Genomic DNA, 26,147 nt, shown 5'->3' on the forward strand with positions numbered 1-26,147 from the left:
ACTTGCATTTGTTATTGTGGTTCATTAGTTTCTATATGTATGTATTTATGTATCACTACCAACATTCAGGTTATTTGCTTTCTCTTCATCACCTGTGCCACCATGTCTAACTTTGCTCTCCTCTCCTTTTGTTTCGTTTCCAACTAAAGAAATTAATGTTTTTGCGGTGCTTCCGTGTCGATCGAATTTTCCGTTCGATAAATCAGTATATTGTCGACACCATGGATGAGTTTTTCATTATGCCACCGGTTGTGAGCTTTGCAGCCATTTACGAGCAGACGACATGCCATATACCCGTGTGCTTTATATTGAGCGCTGGCTCGGATCCGACGAGTGATTTGATGAAGTTGGCAGAACAAGTTGGCGGTGGCCTGGCTAACTTTTGTCACATATCACTGGGCCAGGGGCAGGAAAAGGTAAGTACAAATCGAACTCTGTTTGTAAATGTGTATATTTATGTATGTATGTATGCATATGCGTGTATGAAAACAATTGCTGTTTACAAATGAGGAGCTCTGTTCTAGCAAACTCGGTTACTATACGCTATGACCGCATTGTTATTGTTGTGTGATATGGTTACGTTGGATTTTATTCCGCCAATGTTTAGAATATGTGCGTCGCTATATACACACATATGATAGTGTGTGTGGGTGTGTCTGTATTCCGAGAGTAGTATTGATGATGGGTTCATGATATCCTTGGAATCCCTTGGATGAAGCAAACGAATGAATATTAGCCCAACACACGTCTATTGTGTCAATTTTATTTTGTTGTTATTTTTTTATATTTTTGCTGTCAAAGCAAATAAACAATAGATAAACAGAATATACACAGAGAAGTGGGGAGAAATTCAACTAAAATAAACAAACAAATAAATATAGCCATGAAGGAATAACCAAACAACAAACTATCACATCGATGACAGCCATTCTAGCGAACTCAATTAGCTGAAGTATCGAGGGGCCGTTCGATGCACAACATTAGCAGTTTCCTTTTTTTTAAGTTACAGGCATAAAGCAGTGGAAAGGGGTTTTTTATGCCAATGAGCATATGGAGTTGTATGTACATATATATCGATGCTTTTTCCAAGACATTTTTAACAATCGAACTTCTCAGTGAAGATATGTCTGCAAGTGTAGAAGTTTAATATTTATTTACAATTCCGACTCGATTAGCATTAATTTTTGACTTTAACACTACACACACTATTAAAAAATCGTAAGAAGTTCTAGGAAATAATAAAATGCTACATGGGAGAATCAAATACAGCAATTTTCAGTTTTCCCATACTTACTTTACCTTCCTCGACACATTCGTTTTCATCGTGGTCCATTGTAGTCACACTAGTGCCAGTTACTCTCCGCCGTCGATTTATTCCTTGGTTCAGGCACTTCATCACAATATCCCTGTACACGTATACATACATACGTACATAAGCATATAAATAAAGCTATAATCAAGCATCACGAACTTCCAACATACGATATACTCAGTTCATTGGTGAATTTGGTGGCTATACTTTGAAGTCAATAAAAACAATAACCTCCATTCAATTGATGCTGTTATTCTGCTCTTCGCGATAATGTTGTTTTCCATTCACCAATGGCAAAATATTGAGATGAGATTTATTCCAAAGACAAAATAATTAGGATAGTGAGGGACATGTTTCAGTTATTTGTTTGCAGTTTCTTAAATACTTTCATAAATTTTTGTAATATAGGCGGCACTCAATCTCTTGGATAATGCAATACGCCAGGGTATGTGGTTGATGCTGCAAAATGGTCATTTACTAATTAGCTTCGTGCGACAACTGGAAAAGTACTTGGAGAAAATTGATGCTCCCCATCCCGACTTTCGTCTATGGATTACCACAGATGCCAGTGATAATTTCCCAATTGGTATTCTTCAAAAGTCTTTAAAGGGTAAGTGCTACACATGATATAATGCATTATATTTGTTGACAATACAAAAAATGCTTTAAAAAAGTTGTCCCTAATTGCTTTTCGTTCCCAGTTGGTACCAATGAAATGTATTTTATTTGGGCATCGCATTAACTATTCATCAATTGAACATCTTGGTAACATTCATTACATTTTACAGTTGTTACTGAACCCCCAAATGGATTGAAGCTGAATTTACGCTCGACATTTTTTAAAGTACGTCAAGACCGTTTGGAGAGCTGTTCGCATAAGGCGTTCTTGCCCTTAGTTTATGTTCTGGCATTTTTCCATGGCGTTGTGCAAGTAAGTATTGAACAAAGGGAGTGGACTACTAATATTTGATAGCTTTAGCAATTTGTTCGCTAGCTGTTTGTGTCTGTGTCCGACAAAAAGTTATTTTGAAGATTCTCTGTAAATGTCAGTAATTTATGGAAAGCTTATTTTCTAAAATGTATATAAAAGTATATTTTGACATGACAAGAATATATACATACATCTGTATTGTAAATGCAATGGATGCTGTCTATACCCTGCACCACATTGTGGTAAGGGGCATTTAGTCTTTGTGCATTAGGTCGTAACATGCAAAAAAAACCAAATGTACCTATGGTTCCTTTGAGTCGATTTACGCATGCCGTCCGTTTGCCTGTCTGTCCACTTACTTTAATAATAAACAAGTGAGAAAAGGCTATAGTCGGTACGGGGCCGACTATGTGATACCCTACACCACTACCTCTGTGAATAATCTTTTCACTCGAAAACATTTCTTTTATGGAGATATGAAAGTTTTCACCTATCTGGCCCTTAAAGCAAATGACTTAAGGCGAACTGAACCAAAATAATTAATATTTAATTTTATATTTGACTAATGTCGACATCACCAACATCAATAGGCTTCTATCTCTGTGAGAAAATTTCGTGATGATCCGATCAAAATTCCGACCTATAGTGTGATTGCAGAAAAAGTGGAAAAAAGGGATGCATTAACGACTATTGCGATATCTCTATTATTTGACTACCTACGCAAACCTACTTTGAATAATTTCAAAGATGGGATTTTCTACTTTCTTAGTCAGGCTTTGCTTTTAGAAGGTCCCCAACCAAAGGTGTGATATTCGTCATTATTATTAAAATCGCAAAAATGCGAAGTTAGGTTTTATTAGCGACTATTGCGATATCTTCGTTGTTAGACCACCTACGACAACCTACGTTACACTGTTGTAAAGGTAATATTTTAAATATATTGACTTTTTCTCCAAATAAAGTTTTTGCTCATTTCGACCCCTAAATATTATCCGACCATCATCAAAATCAATAGGTTCTTCCTCTGTGAAACCCTCATTAACCCTCGAAATTTCGTGAAGATCCGATCAAAATTGCGCCCAGTAGCGTGATTCCCAAAAAGTGAAAAAATGGGATGTATTATCGAATATTGCGATATCTCCGCTATTTGGTCACCTACGCCGGCCTAGTTTGCATCATTGTAAAGGTGGAATCTTCTACTTTCATAGTCAGGCTTTGCTTTTGGAAAGTCCCCAGCCAAAGCTGTGATAGTCGTCATTATAACTAAAATCGCAAACATGAAAATTTGGGGTTTATTTGCGACTATTGTGATATCTTCGTTGTTTGATCACCTACAGGAACCTACTTTACATCGTTAGAAAGGTGATATTTTCTACTTTCATTGTCAGGTTTTGCTTTTGGTATACCCCTTATAGAAGCTGAGATATTAGCTTTGGAAAAAAACGTTGACTTTTTATCCAAATAAGTTTTTTGCCCATTCCGACCCCTAAATATTATCCGACCATCACCCAAATCAATAGGCTTCTTCCCTTCTGGGGCCCCCATCAACACCCGATCAAAATCCGATCCGATCAAAATTGCGACCTGTAGCGTGATTACAAGGTTTAGATGGACAGACGGTCGGACGGACTGACGGACGGACACACAGATCGACTCAGCTCGTCGAGACATTCATTTTGATATATATAAGTATGGATCTACGACCATTATTTCGATGCGTTACAAACTTTTTGGCCAAAACCAACTTATAATACCCTCCCCACATAGTGGTGTAGGGTATAAAAAGATCATTTCTTTGGCCGAGCGCTATTTATTTTGGTAAGAAACTGTTCAGATTTTGAAAAAGCCATTACGTAACTCATTACAAAGTAATGTAAACCAAAATAACTACTTATATTACTCCTTACTAAGTAATGAGTACTGTGGCACAGAGCGTGTGTGTCCGACTACAAATGAGAGGGTCGTGTGCTCAACGCTCACCGCCGGCTGTGTACTTTTTGCTAACAAAAACAAAGAACAGTAGGTGGTGAACAAGTAAGCACATTTAAAAACTTTAAACAACCCATAATGTTCGTGTGTGTGGCCTAGGGTGTAGTGTGCTCGGCTACAAAGCAGAAGTTCGTATGTTCAAAAGCAGCAAACAGAGAAATAAAATAAAACAAGTAAAAAAGGATCAGTCGGCTTTGCCGACAGAGATATACCCTCAGCCTGTTTGAATTGAAACACATTTTTCCCAAAAAACGTATATATTTAAAGGCTTTTGAAAATTTTGGGCGTATGAACCGACAAAAATATGGATTTGGATAGAATCTCAAAAAGTTTTGCGGCGAAGGTATCGAAAAGAATGGACCGACATATTCCATTTTGAAAGTGACTCTTATTTTAAGTGTCATTACCCTCGATCGATATCGCGACCACCTGTCGTTTCAGTTGGTCACCATATAACTCACAGGTTTTGGACAATTATATCAGGAAGCATGTATTTCATACGAAAAACATGATATCACTGTAAACAGGACCACTAGGTCAACATTTTCAAGGGAGACAGACCCTTAACCGGGTTGCTCTGTTTATGAGATATCGCGCGTACTATTTTACCTAATATTTTCGAATTTTTGTGGGGGAGGTAGCGGAAGGAGTGGATCTACAAGCGCCACGTTCGAATTTCATCTAATATTGGAGAGAAATATTACGATATGAAAAGTGTGGATCAACTCAGTATTTGGTTCGAGAGTTGTCGTGCTCTCCAGCCACTACATGGTGCCACAGAGGGTTTTTACACTTTTCGGGTTGTTTTCTCAATAAATGTGGACTTACCCCTGAAAAAAACCTTTGCCATCGTAATTGAGGCAACGAATGAAAGTTGCTTCAACAAAAATCAAAGTGATTCCAGAGCAGTACTTCAAATGAACTTATCCAACATTTTGTGTGGGAGGACCCGAAGGAGGGGACACATATAGTCCATATTTGGTAGATATACTGGGATGTGTAAAGTATTAAGAGTTATCATGCGCACAATTTTTCCGAACATTTTTGAACTCATGAGGGGAGGTACCTGAAGGAGTGGACTGATATGGCTTATCTTCGAACTTAAACCAAGTTTGGACAAAATATTACGAATGCCAAATTTTAGACCGAGTCCAACCACTACTTACGGTGTCATGGGAACTTAAACTAAGTTTGGACAAAATATTACGAAAGCCAAATTTTGGACCGAGTCAGACGGACGGAATGGCTAACCCAACTCCAAATTGTGTGAAACACATTTCGTCCAAACATACTTGAGGTCTCAAACCATTATTTCGATGAGGCACATTTTGCCCGTATGAAAGTGTATATACCCTCGTTAGCATAAATGCTGAGGGTATAAATATGAAGTTCGTTGAAATTGAAAATAAATTCCACCTCAACAGTTCTAGTTTAGGGTTATTTCAGAGATATTTATGGTTTTCCATCTTCCCCTATATTTACATATTAAACAAATATCAATAAATAAATTGAATTAATAAAACTTCGTTTTTACAAAAAATTAAACAAATGTATTTGTCTATTTCCAACAGGAACGTCGTAAATATGATAAACTTGGATGGAATATCTGCTATGATTTCAACGAGTCAGATTTCAATGTGTGTTTGGAAATTCTGCAAACATATCTAAATAAAATAACGGATGATAAAGTTCCATGGAACAGTTTGAAATACCTTATTGGAGAGGTGAACAAAGTGAAAATAGACTACATAATAACATAGGCTTTAACTATAATTTCCTCGCAGGTTATGTACGGTGGGCGTGTCATTGATGACTTTGATCGACGTATAACACGCTGTTACATGGATGAGTATATGGGTGATTTTCTGTTCGACACATCGCAACCGTTCCATTTCTATAAAGATGAACACACCGACTATTATTTACCAGATTCAGATGTTGTGCAAAAAGAAGATTTCATTGGTAAACCGAAAACTAATGGCATTTTTCTATTCTTCAAACGGAGGTCTAACATTTAATTACTTACATTCACACACATGCAGCTCACATTGATCAATTACCACTTGTCAATAAGCCAGACGTTTTTGGTTTACATCCAAATGCGGAAATCGGGTACTATACCCAGGCCGCACGAAACATATGGAATTCGTTAATAGAACTACAGCCACAGACCGGTAAGTCATTGCAGAAACTTCTACCACCGAATTGAGTTTGAATCGCATGTCGACATAATCCTGCAATTGTTAGCACTTATTTGCGGCCACTGCACTGTCCTTTCAGTATTCCCTCATTGCTTTACAACGACCGCAGAGTAATCCTTTATTTTTTTAATTACTTTGTTGGCTACCGCCAAAAATTTGCATTCACAAAACAGAGTGACTTTTTTATTAGTTCAGTTACACGACCGTTCGGTCGGTCGGACGGTCGGTCGGGGTCAATAACAACAGCAACAATAGTTATAACGGCTGGTAATTGATGTGCTAGCAAAGAACCAAAAAAACAAAAACAAATACAGATAAAACATGAATGAAGTCATACATATTTTATTATAGATATTCAATTCAATTGAATTAAATTTAATTAATTAGTTGTGGTTTTGCAATTAACTTTATTGCACAATTTGCACACACACACACACCAACAGCCACTTACACCAGCCATCGGTAATACATTGTCAACCAAAGGCACCATCATCACAAGCACCGCTGCCAACATCATCATCATAATCATCACTAACAACATTACCGCCATTGTCATTATCGTGGTTTGGAGGATCATTATCAGCAGCATAGCTGACACACCGGCACATTGTTAACTGTTGATGGCATTATTTATTTCAGTACGTTGTAGTCCAGTGTAGTGCCAAGGTAATAATAATATTAGTATTATTCTTCGGAACAGAAGCATTGAATTTGTCATTATGTTATAATCACTTGTATATCATTTAAATATTAAAGCTGACCTATGGATTCCTTCTGAAAAAGGTAATATCGAAAATTTTTGAACGAAAAAGTATAAATTAAGTATGAGTATTAAATAATATGTCTTCCAAATGTCTATATGATGGTTTTAAAATAACCTAAGCATTAATAAACCAATCTTAGGAAAATTAGGAACATTTTAAAAATGTAGTCTTTAATCGTGGGACTTCCCTCGAGTAAAGTGACCCTTTTTCAAATTAAATCAATATTTAGTTCAAATATTCGATTAAAGACTATGATTATATTTGACAAAACAGACCCACATTTTTGGTTTCCGATAATCCATTCCGCCGCAACGCTCGTCGCGCAACAGGTAATACAATATACATAATGGTCGACTAAAATTATACCCTAAAATAATTAAAATATAAAGAAAAAAAAAAACAATTTAGTTCAGTTTTTACCGATTAATGATAGATAAAGATAATTCCAGGTGAACAACACAGCTCTAAGAGAGAAGGAAGACTTCCGATCTTATAACAATTTTGCAAAAATCTGTAGAATCTGTAATGCATAAAATATTAAAAAGCTGCGATTCATGCTATAAACAACAAAGATAAAGATTTGGAGACATAAAACCAAAAGTTACGAAAGTCTGAGAGTTGAAGGGCCAAAATCTTGTAACAAATTAATCAAACAAAGTAAACGGAACAACGATGTATTTAAAAATATGTAGAAAGATCTCCCAGTGGAGTGGAAACGCTGAAGGCTGAATATTTGCCCGTTACCGCCAGACCCACTTTAGCATATTCTCCTTTGACATTCTTAAAGGTAGCAGTTCGGCCATGATGTCTATATCGTCAGCATAAGCAAGTAATATATGGCTATTGTTGTCTATTGTGCAATTTCTTTTGACATTTGCATCTTGTATAACCTTTTCCATCAGGATGTTGAAGAGACTACACGAAAGGCTGTCTGATTGTCTGAAACCTCTTTTGGTACTAAACTTTTCGGAGAGTTTCTTTCCTATTTAACTGAGGACCTCATGTCAGTTAAAGTCATATTACAAAGCTGAATGAGCTTTGCAGGGATACAAAATTCAGACATCACTTGAAATATCATTAAATGTAGGAGGTTGTCGAAGGCTGCTTCATAATCAATAAAAATGTGATAGGTGTCAATCTGTATCTCTTCGGTCTTCTCTTCTTCTAGCTTGTCAATGGTAAATTTGACAGGTCTAAAGTTAAATTGGTGTGGCTCAAATATTTCGTTGGCCCTAGGCTTTAGACAATACAGTGACTTGAAAAAATCGCTTTGCAAAAAATGGAATTTACTTGTGAACATTTTCGTTCGATAGTTTTTCACGACTTTCGACGTGAATAATCACGTTAAGAGTGCATCGATCAAATTAAATCTTTGTATGTCGATAAAGGACCATCCTATAGCACTATGAAGAACTGGTTTAATGAATTCAATCGTGACATTTCTTCCACCAACTAACATTTGATATTGCATGAACACTTGGCGGCAAAAATGGATTTTTCTCGCTGGATGCAGCACAATTGGTCAATCGATCAATCTTGTGAATTGGTGAAAAGAACAAGTAAAAAAGTATCAGTCGGCTTGCCGACAGAGATGTACCCTCAGCCTGTGTATATTGAAACAATTTTTTCACAAAAAAAACGCATGTTAAAATTTTGGGCGTTTGAACTGACAAGAATGTTGATTAGGATTAAAGATCAAAAGTTTTGCGGAGGATACACTAAAAAGAATGGATCTCCAGCCACTACATATGGTACCATAGGGGTTTTTTACAACTTCAGGGATGTTTGCTCAAGAAGTATGGACTTGCCCCTGAAACCACTTTTACCATCACAATTGAGGCAGCGAATGCAAGTTGCTTCAACAAAAATCAAAGTGATTCGAAACCAGGTCTTAAAGTGAACATGTATCCGAAATTTTGTGTGGGAGGTACCGGATGGAGTGGACAAATATATTCCATATTTGAACCTGATCTATATCTGGTAGATATATTAGGATGTGTAAAGTATGGTCCAATTCGGCCACTCTCTTCAAGAGTTATCGTACGCACAATTTTTCCGAACATTTTTGAACTATTGTGGGGGAGGTACCTGAAGGATTGGACCGATATGGCTTATCTTCGAACTTAAACTATGTTTGGACAAAATATTACTAAGGCCAAACTTTGGACCGAATCGGCAGACCTGTTCGAGAGTTATTTTGCCCTCCAACCTCCTCACACGGTGTCATAGGGGTTTTTTGCAACTTTCAGGCTATTTTCTCAGGAAGTGTGGACTTGCCCCTGATGAAACTTATACCGTCGTATGGAGGGCAGTGAATACACGTTGCTAAAGCAAAAATCAAAGCGATTCGAGAGATGTTCCTAAACTGAACTTTTTGTGTGGGAGGTACCCGACGGAGTGGACCGATTGAGTCCATATTAAAACCTGATCTAAGTCAGGTACACGCTCCACGATGGGCAAAGTATGGACCAAATCGGTTACTCCCTTCAAGAGTTATCGTGCGCACAAATTTTCCGAACATTTTCGAACTTTTGTGGGGGAGGTACCGGAAGGAGTGGACCGATATAGCTCATCTTCGAACTTAAACTAAGTTTGGGCAAAACATTACGAAAGCCAAAATTTAAACCGAATCGGTTCATCCGTTCGAGAGTTATCGTGCGCTCCAGCCAGACAGACAGACGGACGGACATTGCTCAATCGATTCCAAATTGTCTGAAACACATTTCGTCCAAACATACTTGGGGTCTAAAACCATTATTTCGATGAGGCACATTTTGCCCGTATGAAAGTGTATATACCCTCGTTAGCATAAATGCTGAGGGTATAAAAAAGAATTGGTGCTTCAGACGACATTTATAAGATCGCCACAGACGACGAATCTTGGATCTATGCTTCGGAGCCCGAAACAAAACAGGAATCGACCGTTTAGGCCTTCGAAAGCGAGCCTAATCCAACGAAAGTTGCTCATGGTAGAAGACCTTCCAAGCATATGGTCACCCGTTTCTTCGGCAAAACTGACCGTGTTGTGAATAACGGCTTGAGAAATATAAGACGGTTAATTCTCAGTGTTACACTACAATTTGTTTGCCTGAAGTCTCCTGAGAAATTTGAAAACTGAACTGAGAAGACGAATCGTTCTGTATCATGAAAATTCGAGCTCTCACACATCGATTCCAGCCCGCGCCTATTTGACCAGACAAAACGTGGAATTTTTGGCTCATGCGCCATACAGCTCTGACTGGGGATCCAATGACTTCGTTTCATTCCAGCATATCAAGATATAAGACGTGGTCTACGATTTTTGTCGCCACTAGATGGTGTACAAGCGTTCAAAAACCATGTTTTGGAGGGGTCTCAATCAAGGCACTGTAAACAACTCAACACATGGCCGTATGTCAAACTGTCCTGACTACTCTTAGCCTAGGCCTGATAAATGATGCTTACTAGCTGATGTATACACCTTGCCAACGTTTCGCCTCCGGTTTTGAACAGCTCGGCTGCCTTATTGTTCTTCTTTATAGTACATATGTTGATTTTTGGAGAGATGTGTTACTAGCCCAACTCCCAACCCAACTTTTTAATTGGTGGTAGAGGGAGCTCCCCAGGGGCACCACTTAAAATGAAAGAGGGACCGAAATAAATCCTGGGCTTTACCATATTAAAGCATACATTATGTTACAATACAATACTATTGTATAAAATAAATTGTAGTCATAAATCCAGTAGATTTTATTTTACGTAAAAGCTATGGAACTACAATTTTAAATCCAGTGAACTTCTTAAATCTAAATGTATTATAACGGTATAATCTTTGTGTAGTATGTTTTGTCCACTAGAAAACTATCAAACCACTTTGTGTGGGTGTGTTGTTTTTACATTTTTAACTAATAACCGATTTATTACCTAGGCGAGGTATCTGGCGGTATAAGCCGAGATGATTTCATTGACAATGTAGCTGCTGATATATTGGAAAAACTTCCAACGGCTTTCGAAACTTGGCGCATCAAGAAACAAATACAAATGAGCCTCACACCGACTGGAGTTGTTTTACTTCAAGAATTGGATCGTTTCAATCTCTTGGTTATGCGCATCAAAAAAACTCTCGAATTACTAAGAAAGGTAAGTGTAAAAACAACAAATTATCATCTGAATAATTACAAGGCAATTTGTTAAACTTTTGCATATCCAAGACCAAGAAAAAATTATTCTCAAACTCTTGCACGCCACACACACACATACACAGCGGAGCGTGAAAAAACTCTAGCAGAAAATTGTTGAAAACATCCAATCCGACGATCCTACTTCCAAATCCTAGGTAACAAAAATCATTTAAATGCAAATGCCAGCTTTGACTTGCATCTGGATGCTAGCACATAATCACTTGTATGAACATGCAACGACACGAAAATGCATGCAAAACACTGAAAATGAGAAACTGTTTCAGTTACTTATTTTAATTAAACTTTTCTTATTAAAGTTTGTATGGCATCCAACCACCAAATGAACAACTAACCGACTGACTGTCTGTCTGCCTCAGAGTGTGCTTAGTTTGGATAATGGGTTTGTGTAATTTGAAGCATCATAACTTATAGGGAGGAGCAAAAAGTTATCATGTACATATGTACTTATTTCGTTAAGATAATTCAAATATGTATGTACATTCAAGCAAATTATCTCTTAACGTAGTGTGGTTCTTTACACAATCCATAACTTCAGTCCGAAATCCAGGACACGAAAGTGTACCGTTAACTGTTAATATGGATGTAATATTTGATATATTATACATATTAAATAAACTTGTTTTGAGTTCTTTCGGAGTTCTATCGGAGTTTTGGTCCTCCTCTCTATCGGGTTTAAGTTCCCTTGTGTATGGCTTTAACTTGCGCACCGAAGATATTTGTCCTTATCTATACGCCTTATTAAGAAAAATATAAAAATCTATTTAAAAATTCAAATTCGTACCAAACTTTTTTCCATTCTATCAAAAACAAGTTTCTTTATGATCTGGATGATTTTCGATGTTTTGTTTTGAATTAATATCAAACGATTTGGCGTCGCTTTGACATATTTCACATATTATAGTGTTGTAAACCATAATGTTCCAATGCGATTTAAATGGCAACGTTGTATTCAAATTTTACAACCACGCATTTATGCTTGCCATTGATGAAGAGTTGAAGACGTTAAAGGGCTATAATATTTATAACAACATATTCTTATATCATTGCTAACTATATCTGAACTCAACATTACATTTTATTATTATGGATGTATTTGAATTTGAATTATTTTACAGGCAATTGCTGGTGAAATTGGTATGGATAATATTCTGGACAATATTGCAAATTCATTATTCAACGGTCTGTTGCCAAATGATTGGCGCAAATTGGCTCCAGATACGTGTAAACAATTGGGCAGTTGGATGGAACATTTACAGGTAACTTAGACTATACACACCCATATACAGACATACTTATATTGTATGAATAAACGAATATCAAAAATCTTATGAATAAACTTGTTCGCTCGCACACATTCCCAGAGGTTTAAGCTCACACTTGCGAACACACTTGATGGCTTACACGACCACAATGATAATAAACTTCTAGACATAACAAATGATTGGGGCAATTGTCTTTCGATACCTTGCAACATTTATCATTTTTGCAAAACCCAAACTCATGTGTGTTGCAAGGACTCAAATCAATTCAAGTATTGCGTGAACTACTCAAGTAATGATAATACTTACAGCATAGGCATACATTCGTAGGGCACACGATTCAGCACCACATCGTGATGTTGAAATTTATTGAGACTTTTTACGAATCATCATGATTAAAGGATAACAGGCATTAATGGGAGATACTTAAAACTACAATGTATTATTTCAATAATAATAAAAGGAAATTCAACACTTGTCTTTACACCATACGCCGCATTGTGATAAGGGTATTATAAGTTTGTTTTTCAGTAATTTCATGTAAAGTTAATTTTCTGACAACTATAATCCGTAAACCTACACGATTTGTTCCTGTATAATAACATTGTCAAAGTAGTAGGCAGCGACTAGCAGAAATTAGTCTTGATAGATACCAATTTAAGGAAATAGATTCTTCTTCTTCTTGGAATTTTTCATTATAGGATAGGAATTAGAAATATCCCAAATTCTGATAAATGTTAACACATGAATTCCCTAAAAGTTAAGAAATCTTTTGTATGTGCCTACACATGTTTATGAATGCATTGATATCCGTAACAAACAATGGCAATTTCTCATCCTGCTGCAGTCATAAATCAATCAATATCAACAACAACATACACACATATGTATGTATCTTCTACAGTAACACTACGCTCTAAGCTCCAATTCATACATATGTATGTGTATGTGCAGAACTAATAATAAGCTATCTAATCTCCACCCACACCTTGTAGATTGTGTGAAGTGGGCAAAATATGATTTTATTTTTTATGAAGCAAAGGCCACATAAACTTATAATTTGTTTACTCATTTTAAATATCTTCCTTTCATCGGATTTATCACCTTTTTGGATGTGCGTTTTGTACAGCGACGTGCCACCCAATTCAAATATTGGTCAATGTCCGGTGAACCACTGGTTATGTGGCTTTCGGGTCTGCACATTCCCCAAAGTTATTTAACGGCTTTGGTCCAGGTAGGTGGGAGGCATTTTATTGATTTGTACGAAAAATTACCAATCTTCTTTAGATTGCTTGTCGGAAAAACGGCTGGCCTTTGGATAGATCGCAAATGTATACGTGCGTAACAACATTTATTGATCCAGATGATATTGAAGAAAGACCCGGGACGGTGAGTTGCATTTTTAGAATATGTATTTTAAATTTAGGGCCAGCTGATGTCTTATCTTGCTGTCAAAAAATATTGTTTTTATTGGTAAATAAAGAACAAATATTTCTGTTCAAAACGTAAACGTGTACGACGTTTAATCTTAAAATTTGGGAAGCATGTTTTATTCGTTTTTGTTGGATTCCTAGCAAGAAAATTTTTGACAGCAAGAGAAGAATAAGTTTTGATTACACCTTCCCTGTCACCTTGGTAAATTTGTCTTGGATACCATTTTATATATTCATTCGTTCACTCATCATAGGGTTGTTATATATCTGGTCTACATATTGAAGGAGCACGCTGGGACATGGAACGAATGCAGTTGGGACGTTCGTTGCCCAAAGTCCTTGTCGAGGATCTTCCTATTCTGTCGGTGGTGCCAATAGAATCTCATAGACTTAAACTACAGGTGGGTATTTGCAATTTACATTATTTTTTTTTTTCAATTAACAAACTTATTTCGATTTAGAACACATACCGAGCACCGGTCTACACAACCTCCTTGCGACGTAATGCAATGGGAGTTGGCCTGGTCTTCGAAGCTGATTTGGCAACAACAGAAGACTTGAGTCATTGGATTTTACAGGGTGTCTGTTTGACCTTAAATAGAGACTGATTTATATGATTTATTTATATGGTGTATAAAATAAATATAATTCTGAACACAAGACTGTTATTTCAATAAAAAACTTTCAACAAATGATCTGTGTACGTTAAGTTAATATTTGAAAGATGATGAATCTATCTCTGCGTCCATATGTAGAGTCTTGTTTTCGATCACACGCTTAGCAGAATCCCCATACTATTGAGGTGTGAATTTACTCTTTATTTACTCTGCTTAGTGACAGTGCGAATGAGTCTGTAATCGAATATCGTGAATAACTAATATTAAATTCATGCGGACAAAGCGAGTTTGATAATTTCGCGATTTGCATATATTTAAAAATACATATAAATTAGAACTCTATTTCCGTTTAAACCAAACAACCCGATTATTTAAATGTAGATAAAGCAAACTGCGACCATCTTCTTGTTAGATTCCATATAAATAAAATAAGTAGGTACTCCTACATATTTTTTTAGTATTTTCAAATCTACACCATTTCAGTTATAATTCTAAAAATTTCACTTATATTTTGAGAATTCCAATTGAAATTCGTATTTTTTCATTTATAAGTTGATTTATTTAATTTAAAATTTGATTTTTTTTTTCATTTGAAAACACTGTGCAACAAGGTTTCTGTGCGGTGGAAAATTTTTTTTGGAGATGAAAGTCCTTATTGAGTATATTAAGAACCCAAAAGGAAATTTTCCCCATAGGTCAAGTTTCTGAGATATCGCGCGATGAATTTTTTGAATTTTCGCCTATGATACTTGAGAAAATGGCTTTATATCTCTGTTTGCCGTTATTGTAGCTTCGTTTTGAGATTACATGTCTTCAGTCAAATCGAATGGCGAATCTTTTTGTAGAATATTTCGTTCCTCTAACTCAATTCCTTTCATGTCCTTTTCATCCTTTCTTTCTTGAACCGTAGTAAAACTACCACAAAACGAGATTTTACAACATCCAAATATTCCACAAAAATATTGCTCAGAGAATTTTAGGTACGGTTCTCATTGACAACTAATCGATATTGTCACGTTTACATTGTCCTTTTTGACATTTACCCGGTTTTTGTTCAGAAAAAACCTATGTTTTGTTTTTCTGTATATTCGTTATTTGTTATGTATTGGTAGGTAGACATACCAATTGCTTATCGCTTATATTGACATCTGGGATGTATCTGAAATATTTACCATATATAGCTCCCGATATGCTGAACACGTTAATGACAAATTTTCTAGGAGAATAGATCCGGTTATCTAATATTTTGAACCGGATATAGCAGTTCATCAAGAATGTATGCATCACGCCATTACTCAGAAGTTTGACCTATGGCATAACTGTCCTTCCGGGTTCATAATATTAACTTCATCCACTTTCATCGGCAAAAAGAATATTTCACCCACCAAGCTTTGATCTTCATATTTACGCGCAGTGATATTTTTCCTTAAAAACGGTTCAAGAATACGGGTTTTTTTGTTTTAGCACCGAACTCAGGTAAGATGCAGTCAAAAAAATTATTTCCCTGATTGGCAATTTTATTAGCTTTCTAATGGTATACATATAAGCTTAGTCGGTTACTTAAAATCGGTACAAAACATCGGAAACTTCTTATCCTAGCATAAAAAGCGCGGTATAAACAGAACACATAAACACATGTTAAATTTTGTTTCGATCTGGCAACTCCTTCATATAGATACAGGTGTTCAAAAAAGACACATCCGCAATTTGTTTACAATGGAAAAATTAGAAATACGTGCTGTCATTAAATATTTACATAAAAAAGGTTTATCGGGAATGAATGAACATTTCTCAAGCTTGTTTGGATAGTTTTAAGCGAAATAAAATGGATATTAAGCGTCGTTTCATAACTGTTGATGAGACATGGATCCACCACTATACTCCAGAGACAAAAGAACAATCCAAACAATGGACTGAAGCTGGAGGAAGTGCCCCAAAGAAGGCAAAAACAATTCAATCGGCTGGTAAGGTTATGGCAACGGTTTTTTGGGACTTCAAAGGTATTTTATTGATTGACTATCTGCAAAATGGGTAAAACAATAAATTCAGAATACAAATTCGAGAAAAAAGTCCTGGCTTACAACACAAAAAAATAATTTGTCATCAAGACAACACACCAGCGCACAAGAGTGTTTTAACAATGGCTAAAATCAACGACTTAAAGTACGAGTTGCTTGACCACCTTATTCTCCTGATTTAGCTCCCAGTGACTTTTACTTGTTCCCAAATCTAAAAAAATTCCTTGCTGGCAAGCGTTTTACCTCAAATGAAGATGCAATTACAGTTGTAAACCACTTTTTTGAAGACCTTGTGGAAAACTATTTTAATCAAGGGATAGAATTTCTAGAAAAGCGTTGGACTAAGTGTATTGAAGTTTCAGGAGATTGTATTGAAAAATAAAAATATTTTTGAAAAACTAACTATTCTCTTTCATTGATAGGCAAAGAAGTTTCCTAACCGCCCTCGTAATCTTGAGATATAGAGGTAGTTTCGGAAATTCGTACTTATGGGTACGAAAAGTACTAAATTTGGTACAATTTGGATTTGGAGGAACGAATACAGCTGAAATTCTGAAATTTGGGTTTAAGATTACTGTTGGAGTGTAGAATTGGGATATGGAGAGAGCTATAGATATTCGTACTAAATGGTACTAAATTTGGAACAATTTGAATTTGGGTGAATGGATAGAGCTGGTAATTTGGAAATTCGTACTTATGTGTAGGAAAGGTACGAAATGGTACTATATTTTGTATTGGTTGCAGGGAAAGTTATTGAAATATGTACTATATTATTACGAAAGGTACTAAATGGTACACCCAATACAACGATAGTGGTAATGAATATTTGTACCATAAATGAAATATTGTACCATAAAGTTACGAAATTAATACATTGTAAAACATTTGGTATTAAGTCTTTCTGGAATTCTGAATTTGTGTAAATCCATACTCTAAGTGTACGAAAAATGCTAAATGGTACAGCACTTGGAATAACTTTGGTATTAGATGAAGGGATATAACTGGGTCACAGGTAATATGTTGGGTTGATATGAGGAGAAAATTGGAACTGGAATGAAATATGTCTGGAATTCCGAAATTTGGTAATATGGTAACTATTGGTGAGTGATGAGGTCGTTTGAGAAATAAGGTACTATAACACTGTGCAACATTTTTGAGCCAATGGCGTGCAAACAACTTCTTTCCAGAATTTTATGAAAGTAGAGGACCAATAGGCAAAAACTATATTTGGGTTTTTTTTTCTTAGATCGGGTTCGGTTTTTATGGCCTCATCTAAACATGGTTCAAAATCGAATTTTTAAAACAAATCGGAGCTGTATCTCTGAAACCAATACGAATCTTGTTTTGACATCTGCAGCAAACTTGAAGAGAAGAGCAAGAAGAAAATATTTGGAGGAATAGTGAACTCGAAAAACTGCATTTATTGACTCAAACTTTATAATATATGTAAAAATTCTATAATTTGTGTATATTTCGCAGCGTATCTTCCAAAATGTTAAATTCTTCTTAATGTTACCTTTTGGGAAAATATTCTCTGGAATGTAATACACAACTCTTCAGAACATTATATTGTTGTAAAATGCCGCTATCGCCTTGTTTATAGCGAATTTGTCAACAACAATTTGGTAAATATTTCAATAATTCATTGAAATTCCCAAAATGAGAATAAACAGCCTGTGTGAACATTGTTTGAAATAAGTTTTGTAAAAGGTATGTTATGAAATACCCCTTAAACAACGTGAAATAACAATTTTAGAGTTTCAGAATGTTCTGAAGAATTTATGGTCACATTGTTTGGAAAATTTTTAGAATGGTCACTTGTTTCAACTTCCAACAGTTCAGTTGTTACTGACCAGAATTTCAGAAATTATGTAAACTTTTCTATATTTTAACGAGTTTGATGCGCAAGATGCAGCTTTTCCTAGCTCATCTGTTTGACTCATAAGTTCTACTACTTTAGGGCTACAATATTGCTGAAGACTGCAAAGCAAACTTCTTATTAGTTTCGGAGATAAAGGTCCGATCACTGGAAAAAAGGCTCATTTTAGGTCGGGTTAGATGAGGCCATAAAATCTAAACCCGATCTAAGAACACAAAACCCAATTATGGTTTTTGTAGTCTTAATATGTACTTTCAGAAAATGTCCATTAGAAGTTGTTTGCATTTCCAGTGTTGCACAGTGTAATCTTACGGAAAGTAATAAATGGTACTAAATTTGGTACAACTTGGATGAAAGGATATAGCTGGAATTTTGATATTAGGGTCACTTCTGGTTCTTAGGTTTAAATAATTCGCAAAAATCGCTAAATTTTGTATAAGGTGAAAGGACAGAATTGGGATTCCGAAATTTGGTGTGAGTGTCCCTTTTGATGTGTTTGTTAATAATACGAACGAATTTGAATTCGAATCGTCTTACAGAATCCCGTCATAAGTGTACGAAAAGTACCATTAGTTTTAGGCATGTTAGGAATCGTATTTTGTAATTTGAACAAAATTTTCATATTTTACTTTATAAATTTTCAAAATATGAACGGGGTAAATAAAAAGTCTGTTTGCATCCCTCTTTCTATTAATGTGAACTTTTCGCTAACGAAGTAGCGGGGACATGCTAGTTTCCTATATATACATACACATATTCTTGATCAGAGTGAAGTTTAAATCGATATAGCACTGCTCGTCCGTCTGTGGATATCACTCCATCGTCCTAACGGCTTGATGTATATAGGTAAAAGTTGGTCAAATGTTTTGTAAGGGGTAGTTTACACTATATTTAAATGTCATATGACATGAAATTTTGCATCGTTATATATTCGCTAATATGTGTAATATTGGAGATTTTCCTTACGCCATTTACTCTGTGCGTCCACACCAGCAAAAATGTAAAAAAAAAACTACGTCTCCACATTGCCTCAATGGGTAGGTATGGAATGTTTTTATTTCGTGTCATATGACTTTGATAGATAGTGTAAACTACCTCTAAGTCCGTAAACTTGTACTATTGAAAAGGAATATAAAGGCAAGCAGCAACAATTTTTATTCTGGATTTTTTCTCATTATACTTGATTTTCTGGCCACTCTAATTGAGCTGATAATCTGCACAGAATCGACGTTCCTTTCTTGTTACACAAGATAATGTCCTCTGGGAAAATATCCAAACATGAATAAGGGAACTGGTGAGGATGTGTTGCGATATCTGCAACTATATTCTACTCTACACGTGGCCGTTGTAATCGACTTCACGTCGAGTGTTAAACATTTTGCTGTTTCCAAATATTTGAAGCGATTTAATGTTTTTGAAGTTTTAACTGTCTATTCTGACCAAATTCGCTGCAACTTTCTTGTACTCCCGGCAAAATTTGAATTTTGCATTGATTCAAACGAAGTCGTGAAAGATCCTATGTTTTCCTTAGCATTTGAACCCATGCAAAGGAAGCCGTGAAATATCGGCTCTTTTCTTCAGCATTTGAATCCTTTCCATCGATACAATAAAGATAATGTTTGTGTTTTTTATTTACACACCTTTATATTTTCTTTTTTTACCTAAATATACTTATAGTTATATACGGTTTATTATTTACAAAAGGCTTGATGTTGTCGGAGACAAGAAATCACGACCAAAGTTTTTAAAACTCTCGTCGTAATGCTGTCTTACATTTCCTGTGCATCATACAAGTACGACTTCTAAACAATTGGTGTTGTACCTAGCTCTAAACGTCGTTCAGACACTGCAATAAAAAGAAGTCCCAATCATCGAGCTAAAAAAATCGGACTGCACTCTTTGGTATTATAAAAAAATCCGTTGTCTCTTCTAAATCTGACATACAATGAAAACAATCAAATCTCGCTTCTCAAAATTTGAACAAAAAGTCCGAAAAGAAAAGTAACAAGAATCTGAAAAGAATGTAGTAACGACTTTTGGAAAAAAATGTCATAAATGATATTTTCCTGAAAAAGACTCTCGTTTTGTTAAATTTGATTCTCACTAAAAACCAAGGCGATTCTTCCCGAAATAAAAGGGTATAAATATCCAACATTTTGTTATAAAATTGAAAGTAATTCACGAACAAGAAATTCGTAAAGGAGTGCAGTTGGAGTCCATGTCGAAATCTGAACTGGTGTTGGGAAGATAATAGAAAAAACATTTTGTAAGATGATACAAAATCAAAATACTGAGAGTGGAAGAAGTAAACTCTGTTGTGGTACAGCGACGGTGATAAATTTAATTTTTTACATAAATTTTTTGCTGATAAATTTATTGTAGTTATTTCAAGTACTCGTTTGAATTAATAAGGAGTTTGGTTTTTCAAGAAAATCATATTTCAATAGTTTTTTTTCATTTTCCAAACAAGGCATGAACATTTCTTGCCAAAGGTTTGGTGAAAATGACATGTCAAAACATTGGTAAAAATAACATGCCAATGCTTTGGTTAAAATGACATGCATACGATCCAAAAAGATGTAATCTTTTGGGATCACCGTAATATAAAACTCATGAGTGAAAATAATGTAAATATAACATGCCAGATCACTTGCACCCATGATTAAGATAAAAATTTTTAAACAATCGTGACAAAATTTATAGGGGTTTTATAATACTATAAAGAGAAACATAAGATTATAATGTATGATTAGTTTGTGTTCAGCACCATGATTAACAGAAATAGAATGAAACAACAATAAGGTGAGGATGTAATGTTTAGAATTCCTTGCTCCCGAGAAAAAATTAGTTTGGAGTGTTAATAACTCAATTAAACTTATAAACTAAAGCAATCATATGATTGAATCCTCAACCAAAACAGAACAAACAAAAAACAACGAAGGCACGCGCAAAAGGGATTTATTAAACTAAAATACCAACAACAAACGCACAGGTAACTGTGCTGATGTTATTTGAACTTAACAGAAATCAATGATTTCTTAGTTGAATCGTACTGGCAACTTGCAAATATTTTGTTCTGGTTTTTTTTTTTTGTTTGGGAAAGCCGAATAGTGGGCATCATTCTCATTAACATGAGAATACTCGATGCTTAAAGAGTTCAGGTTTTCACTAAAAAATCATCATTTCAAAAACTGAAAAACCAATGTACCCTATAGGAGATAATTAATTTATATTACCCCAGCTAAATGATATTTGATTAACATAAATGCCTTATGCTGGCTTTGTATAACATTATTTTAGTCCGCACAGGGAGATCTTTTAGTCCTCACAGGGAGATCTTAGAGAAAGACCCTCTGCAAAACTTGCCTTGCATGTTTGTTAAATTTTAAAAGAGTATTAAAAGTGATGCCTAAATATTTCATTGTGGTTTTTATAGGAATCTCGACACTATTAAATGTTAACTTTAAATTTTTACTTTTTGGAACTACAAATGTTTTAAATGTCCCTGAAGCGTTCCCTATACATATAGCTTCTGTCTTAGATGCATTAATTTTGATAACCCAATGATCGTAAAATTGTGACACTAATTCCAAATGATGCTTTACTTTTCCAAAGCCATGATCGGGGACTCATCATGAGCATATAATAAAGAATCATCAGCATATAGAAGCCCACAAGAATTTGTATTAATATGTGGAAAATCATGCATAAATATACTTTATAAATGTGGAGATAAAATGGATCCCTGGAGTACACAACAATTGGCGTCTCCTAGTTCGAATAACAATTGATGATATTCGACACAGAACTTTCTATTTGTGAAAAAACTGTGGGATATTTTAATAAGAAATGGATCAAAGTGTAATTGAATCAGTTTATATAGAATTCCTAAATGGGATGTGTGATCGAATGCTTTTTCCACATCTAGTGAAAGTGAAACCGTACACTTTCGTTCTTGCAGATTACACACAATGTCATTATGAAATTTTAGCAACGCGTCTGTTGTGGAGTGACCTGATTTAAAGCCAAACTGAAGATCTGGAATATAAATAGCGTTAATCCCATAATCCATCTTAGAACGAATAACTCGCTTAAATAATGTTCCCAAATTAGAAAGCATAGATATTGGCCTTAAATTGTTAATTGCTGAATTATTTGTTTTTTTTTTTTTAACTGGGACAATTTTCTAGATTTTCCACTTTTCAGGAAAGTACGAGTTATTTAAATAATTATTAAATATTACCGTCAGGTATTCGAATGCCTTAGCTGGGAGTTTCTTAATTATAAAGTAAGATATTTTATGAAGTCCACAAGATTTTTTTTTGTTAAGCTGTTTGCTAATGTTTATTATTTCTTCCATTGTTGTTAGTCTTAGATTAATGGTAGGGTTAAGAGAAGTTTCAATAATGCACAACATCTTCCATTTCTTGTACATCTCCATTCAGAGTTGAATGATTATAAATATTGCCGAAATATTGTTTAAATTTTCCACACGCATCCGAATTATCGTTTATTAAAACATTATTTTCAGATAGTGTATTTATGTTCATTCTTTCTTATAGCCAATAATGTTGTAAACTTGTTTATGGGCTCTTAGACCTGGCTTGATTCTGAAGTCTTTCAGAGAATAGCCTGGTCTGTTTAATTTCAATTTGTCGTTTTATAATAGTGTTTAATAACTGAATTTGCTTTGATAAAATTCGATAATTTGGATCCGATCTACCACGAAATCTATTTGAAATTCTTTTCAAATTCCTTTGCCAAGTAGATTTTAATTTAAAAATATATTTTAGAACTATAAATCTTTTGCTGAAATGTACGTTTTCTGAATGTCTATTCTGTGTGTTACTTATTACTTCTGTAAATTTATTGATAAAAAACATCAATTTCGGAGTTAGAAAGATTCATTTCTGATTCGGAAAGTCTAATAGCAAAGAATTCTTTATATCATCTCTGAAATTATCCCAATTTGTGTTTTTGTAAGAAGCGTAACATCTTGGGGCTAATTTTAAATGTAATTTAAGAGGAAAATGATCTGAAAATGTTGGCAAACAACTTATTTCAAAATTTGGAGACATGGGATCAACTAATTTAGTGCTTACTATGAAGTCATCCAGAAAGGAAGCTCCATTTGAAAAAGAAGGAAGTGTATCCGAAATTCTTATGAAATCAACAGATATTGTAGCCACATATATAGCACATTTCCATTGACATTGTTCTACGTATCACCCCCATGACATATGTTTAGAATTTAAATCCCCACCCATTATTAATCCATAGTAATTTTGAGAAACCTGATAAAGTCAAGCTTTCGGCGTACCTTATGCGATCAGCATTGCATGGAATATACAAGGAACAAATTAAAATTTCTTGTTCAATCCCGTTTAGAAATATATGTAGATGTGCTAATAAACACTCCAGGGAAATAAACATTTGTAATATTAACTATTTTAAATTTGTAACATTTCCTTACAGCAATGGCAGCACCTTGGGAGCTGCAGTCTTTAACGAACGTAAAATTCTCCAATCTAACTCTGTGCGCATCTCTTAGATGTGTTTCTTGTACACCCATGATTAAATATCCTTGACATCGAACATTTTTCTGGGCTTTTATATACGATAATAAAGGTTTCCGTAGCCTGAAAACATACTCCCGTATACCATGTTTTAAGATTTTTACACACTTTCAAATCAATAATATATTCATGAAATTTGTTGTAATTTGACACTTCTCTATTCATAGTTTCTAAGATTTCGGTTTCCCTTAGGGTAGAGGGATTCTGATGTCCGACTCAAACCCAAGGGGTTTTTTGATGATTTTAAACAAGTTGTACCCATTTGTACAGACGTTTAATTCCAAAAAGACTGCAATACCATCACAATGTAAATGTAATTCTGAATGTAATTGTTTGTTGTTGTTGTAGCAGCATATAAACCTACGTAGAAGCATAGGTTTGCAGCGGCTTTCCGAAACACGATGGTTTCGGGTCAATCCGGTATGAAAGAACACGCAGCCGTGGGATTGGCATTTAATTGTAATGTAATTTGTTTACAAAAGGCAAACAAAGTTGTCTCCACATTTTAAGTTATTGAGAGAAAATGAAAACCTTTTTATTAGAGGCGTTTTAGGGAGCTAGTTATAATAGTATTGGAAGCAAATATAGCGATTTATAGTCGGCACTTTGAAACCGTTTCGTTAACTCGAAGGTTGTAGGCAAAAACACGTCTTCAGATAATCCATAAAACTTCTTTTCAGATGTGGCGTTAACAGTTCCAAATTCTGTGAATCATTCGATTCCAAATCGGAATCAATGGTCATTTCTTGTATACTAAACGTATCGGTAAGTTCCGCTTGTTTCCGCATGCGACTTTTATGCATATGTGAGGGAAAGAAGGATATCTCTTCACATTCATCACTGAAACAAAAACAACAAAATAGGTTATGGTGTTGAACATTCTATGTATTTTTAATTCGGAACGTACCTTTCTGATTTGTAGTCAACCAAAGGTTTATGTTCAACATCTCCTGGTATGGATAATCGATTAATGGGAATAAGTGTTGCAGATTGAGATTTGCGTTTCTAGATGAACAATAAATCGAATTAAACAATGCAATCAGGTACATGAGAAGGCCGCACTTACACTTTCCTCTTGATAGTGGGAGTAGTTTCTCTTTGCCCTTTCAACTTTCAATTCCAATTTTCTTTGCAAAATACGACAAGTGTTGGGGGGTTTTATGGGATCCTCCACATCACTGCTGCTGTGATACGTTGGCGATGAATCTCTGGCGTTGTATGAGGTAGTTTTTGGTTCAACTGCTCCTCGAAAACTTACTTCCAAATCTGCCATATGGTCCAACGTGTCGTCATGAGTCAATCGAGTATTCTGTTAAAGAAAAGTGTACAATGGAATCTTGTATTCTTTGAGTAAAATAAATTAATCTCGTTTACCGTTTCCATGTCAGGTTCCTCAGTTATAAACGATGATTTGTCTTCACTTTCAATGCCACTGTCTTCGAGAAGTGGCATTTTACCGGAATTTGTATAATTTTATTATAAATTATGAGAATAAAATCTATATTTTGTTTTCTATTATTTGTGCGTTGTTTTCACAAAAAAAATAATCTACTCTGTTTAGAGTCATTGCGCATGTCTATGTTTTATCAGCTGAAAAACAATTTTGGAGTACATAAACAACCGTTAGCTATGTGCAACCAATAAGTATTGCCAGCATAAAGAAATATTTCGGCAGGAGGGTGGAAATATTTGAAAACGTAAATAAAACGTTTCTATTCCATAAAATTTTGAAGTTTAAAGTTCCACATTCTATTTTGCCTCAGCACGGTATTACAAATAAGGTACAACAAGGTCGGAGAGATGGTACAATTCGATTCTTAAAATTTTCCAACAGATGGAGTTAACCACTGATGTTACGATGTGATAACAATGTTATGATATGTACATATATTGTTAACCGATTTAACACGTTCCGCGACACAAGCAAATTCAGAGAAGTGCCAAAAAACGCCATTAAATGGGAAAATTTAAGTTCATCGATGTACAT

General features: G+C 35.1%; 2 protein-coding genes across 2 annotated transcripts in view; one reads left to right on the plus strand and one right to left on the minus strand.

Moving 5' to 3' along the window:
• The window catches only part of Dhc98D (Dynein heavy chain at 89D), a 202,085-nt gene extending 187,320 nt beyond the window's left edge, over nt 1–14,765 (plus strand). The window contains exons 59-71 of the mRNA XM_073962972.1: nt 150–416; nt 1,721–1,922; nt 2,101–2,243; nt 5,804–5,956; nt 6,017–6,194; nt 6,275–6,406; nt 7,190–7,216; nt 11,105–11,316; nt 12,494–12,634; nt 13,767–13,871; nt 13,925–14,026; nt 14,325–14,471; nt 14,532–14,765. Coding sequence (XP_073819073.1) covers nt 150–416; nt 1,721–1,922; nt 2,101–2,243; nt 5,804–5,956; nt 6,017–6,194; nt 6,275–6,406; nt 7,190–7,216; nt 11,105–11,316; nt 12,494–12,634; nt 13,767–13,871; nt 13,925–14,026; nt 14,325–14,471; nt 14,532–14,678 — 1,956 coding nt within the window. The 3' untranslated portion in view covers nt 14,679–14,765. The remainder of the gene's footprint in view (nt 1–149; nt 417–1,720; nt 1,923–2,100; nt 2,244–5,803; nt 5,957–6,016; nt 6,195–6,274; nt 6,407–7,189; nt 7,217–11,104; nt 11,317–12,493; nt 12,635–13,766; nt 13,872–13,924; nt 14,027–14,324; nt 14,472–14,531) is intronic.
• Nucleotides 14,766–24,257: 9,492 nt separating this feature from the next.
• LOC141391541 (uncharacterized) lies at nt 24,258–25,737 on the minus strand. Its single transcript, XM_073964415.1, has 4 exons — nt 25,535–25,737; nt 25,227–25,469; nt 25,068–25,165; nt 24,258–25,000 (listed from the first exon to the last, which is right to left on the minus strand). The coding sequence occupies exons 1-4, from the start codon at nt 25,610–25,612 to the stop codon at nt 24,781–24,783; spliced, it is 639 nt and encodes a 212-aa protein (XP_073820516.1). The 5' UTR covers nt 25,613–25,737; the 3' UTR covers nt 24,258–24,780.
• Nucleotides 25,738–26,147: the final 410 nt, after the last annotated feature.

Source organism: Musca autumnalis, unplaced genomic scaffold (genome assembly GCF_047663935.1).
Source record: "Musca autumnalis isolate F117 unplaced genomic scaffold, ASM4766393v1 scaffold_1, whole genome shotgun sequence".
NCBI classification, from domain to species: Eukaryota; Metazoa; Arthropoda; class Insecta; order Diptera; family Muscidae; genus Musca; species Musca autumnalis.

Coding starts and splice junctions, on each gene's coding strand:
- LOC141391541 (XM_073964415.1), bottom strand. CDS start 25,612: ATGCCACTTCTCGAAGACAGTGGCATTGAAAGTGAAGACAAATCATCG. Junction 25,166..25,226: donor CCCACTATCAAGAGGAAAGT/GTAAGTGCGGCC, acceptor TTGTTCATCTAG/AAACGCAAATCTCAATCTGC. Junction 25,001..25,067: donor GTTGACTACAAATCAGAAAG/GTACGTTCCGAA, acceptor TTTTTGTTTCAG/TGATGAATGTGAAGAGATAT.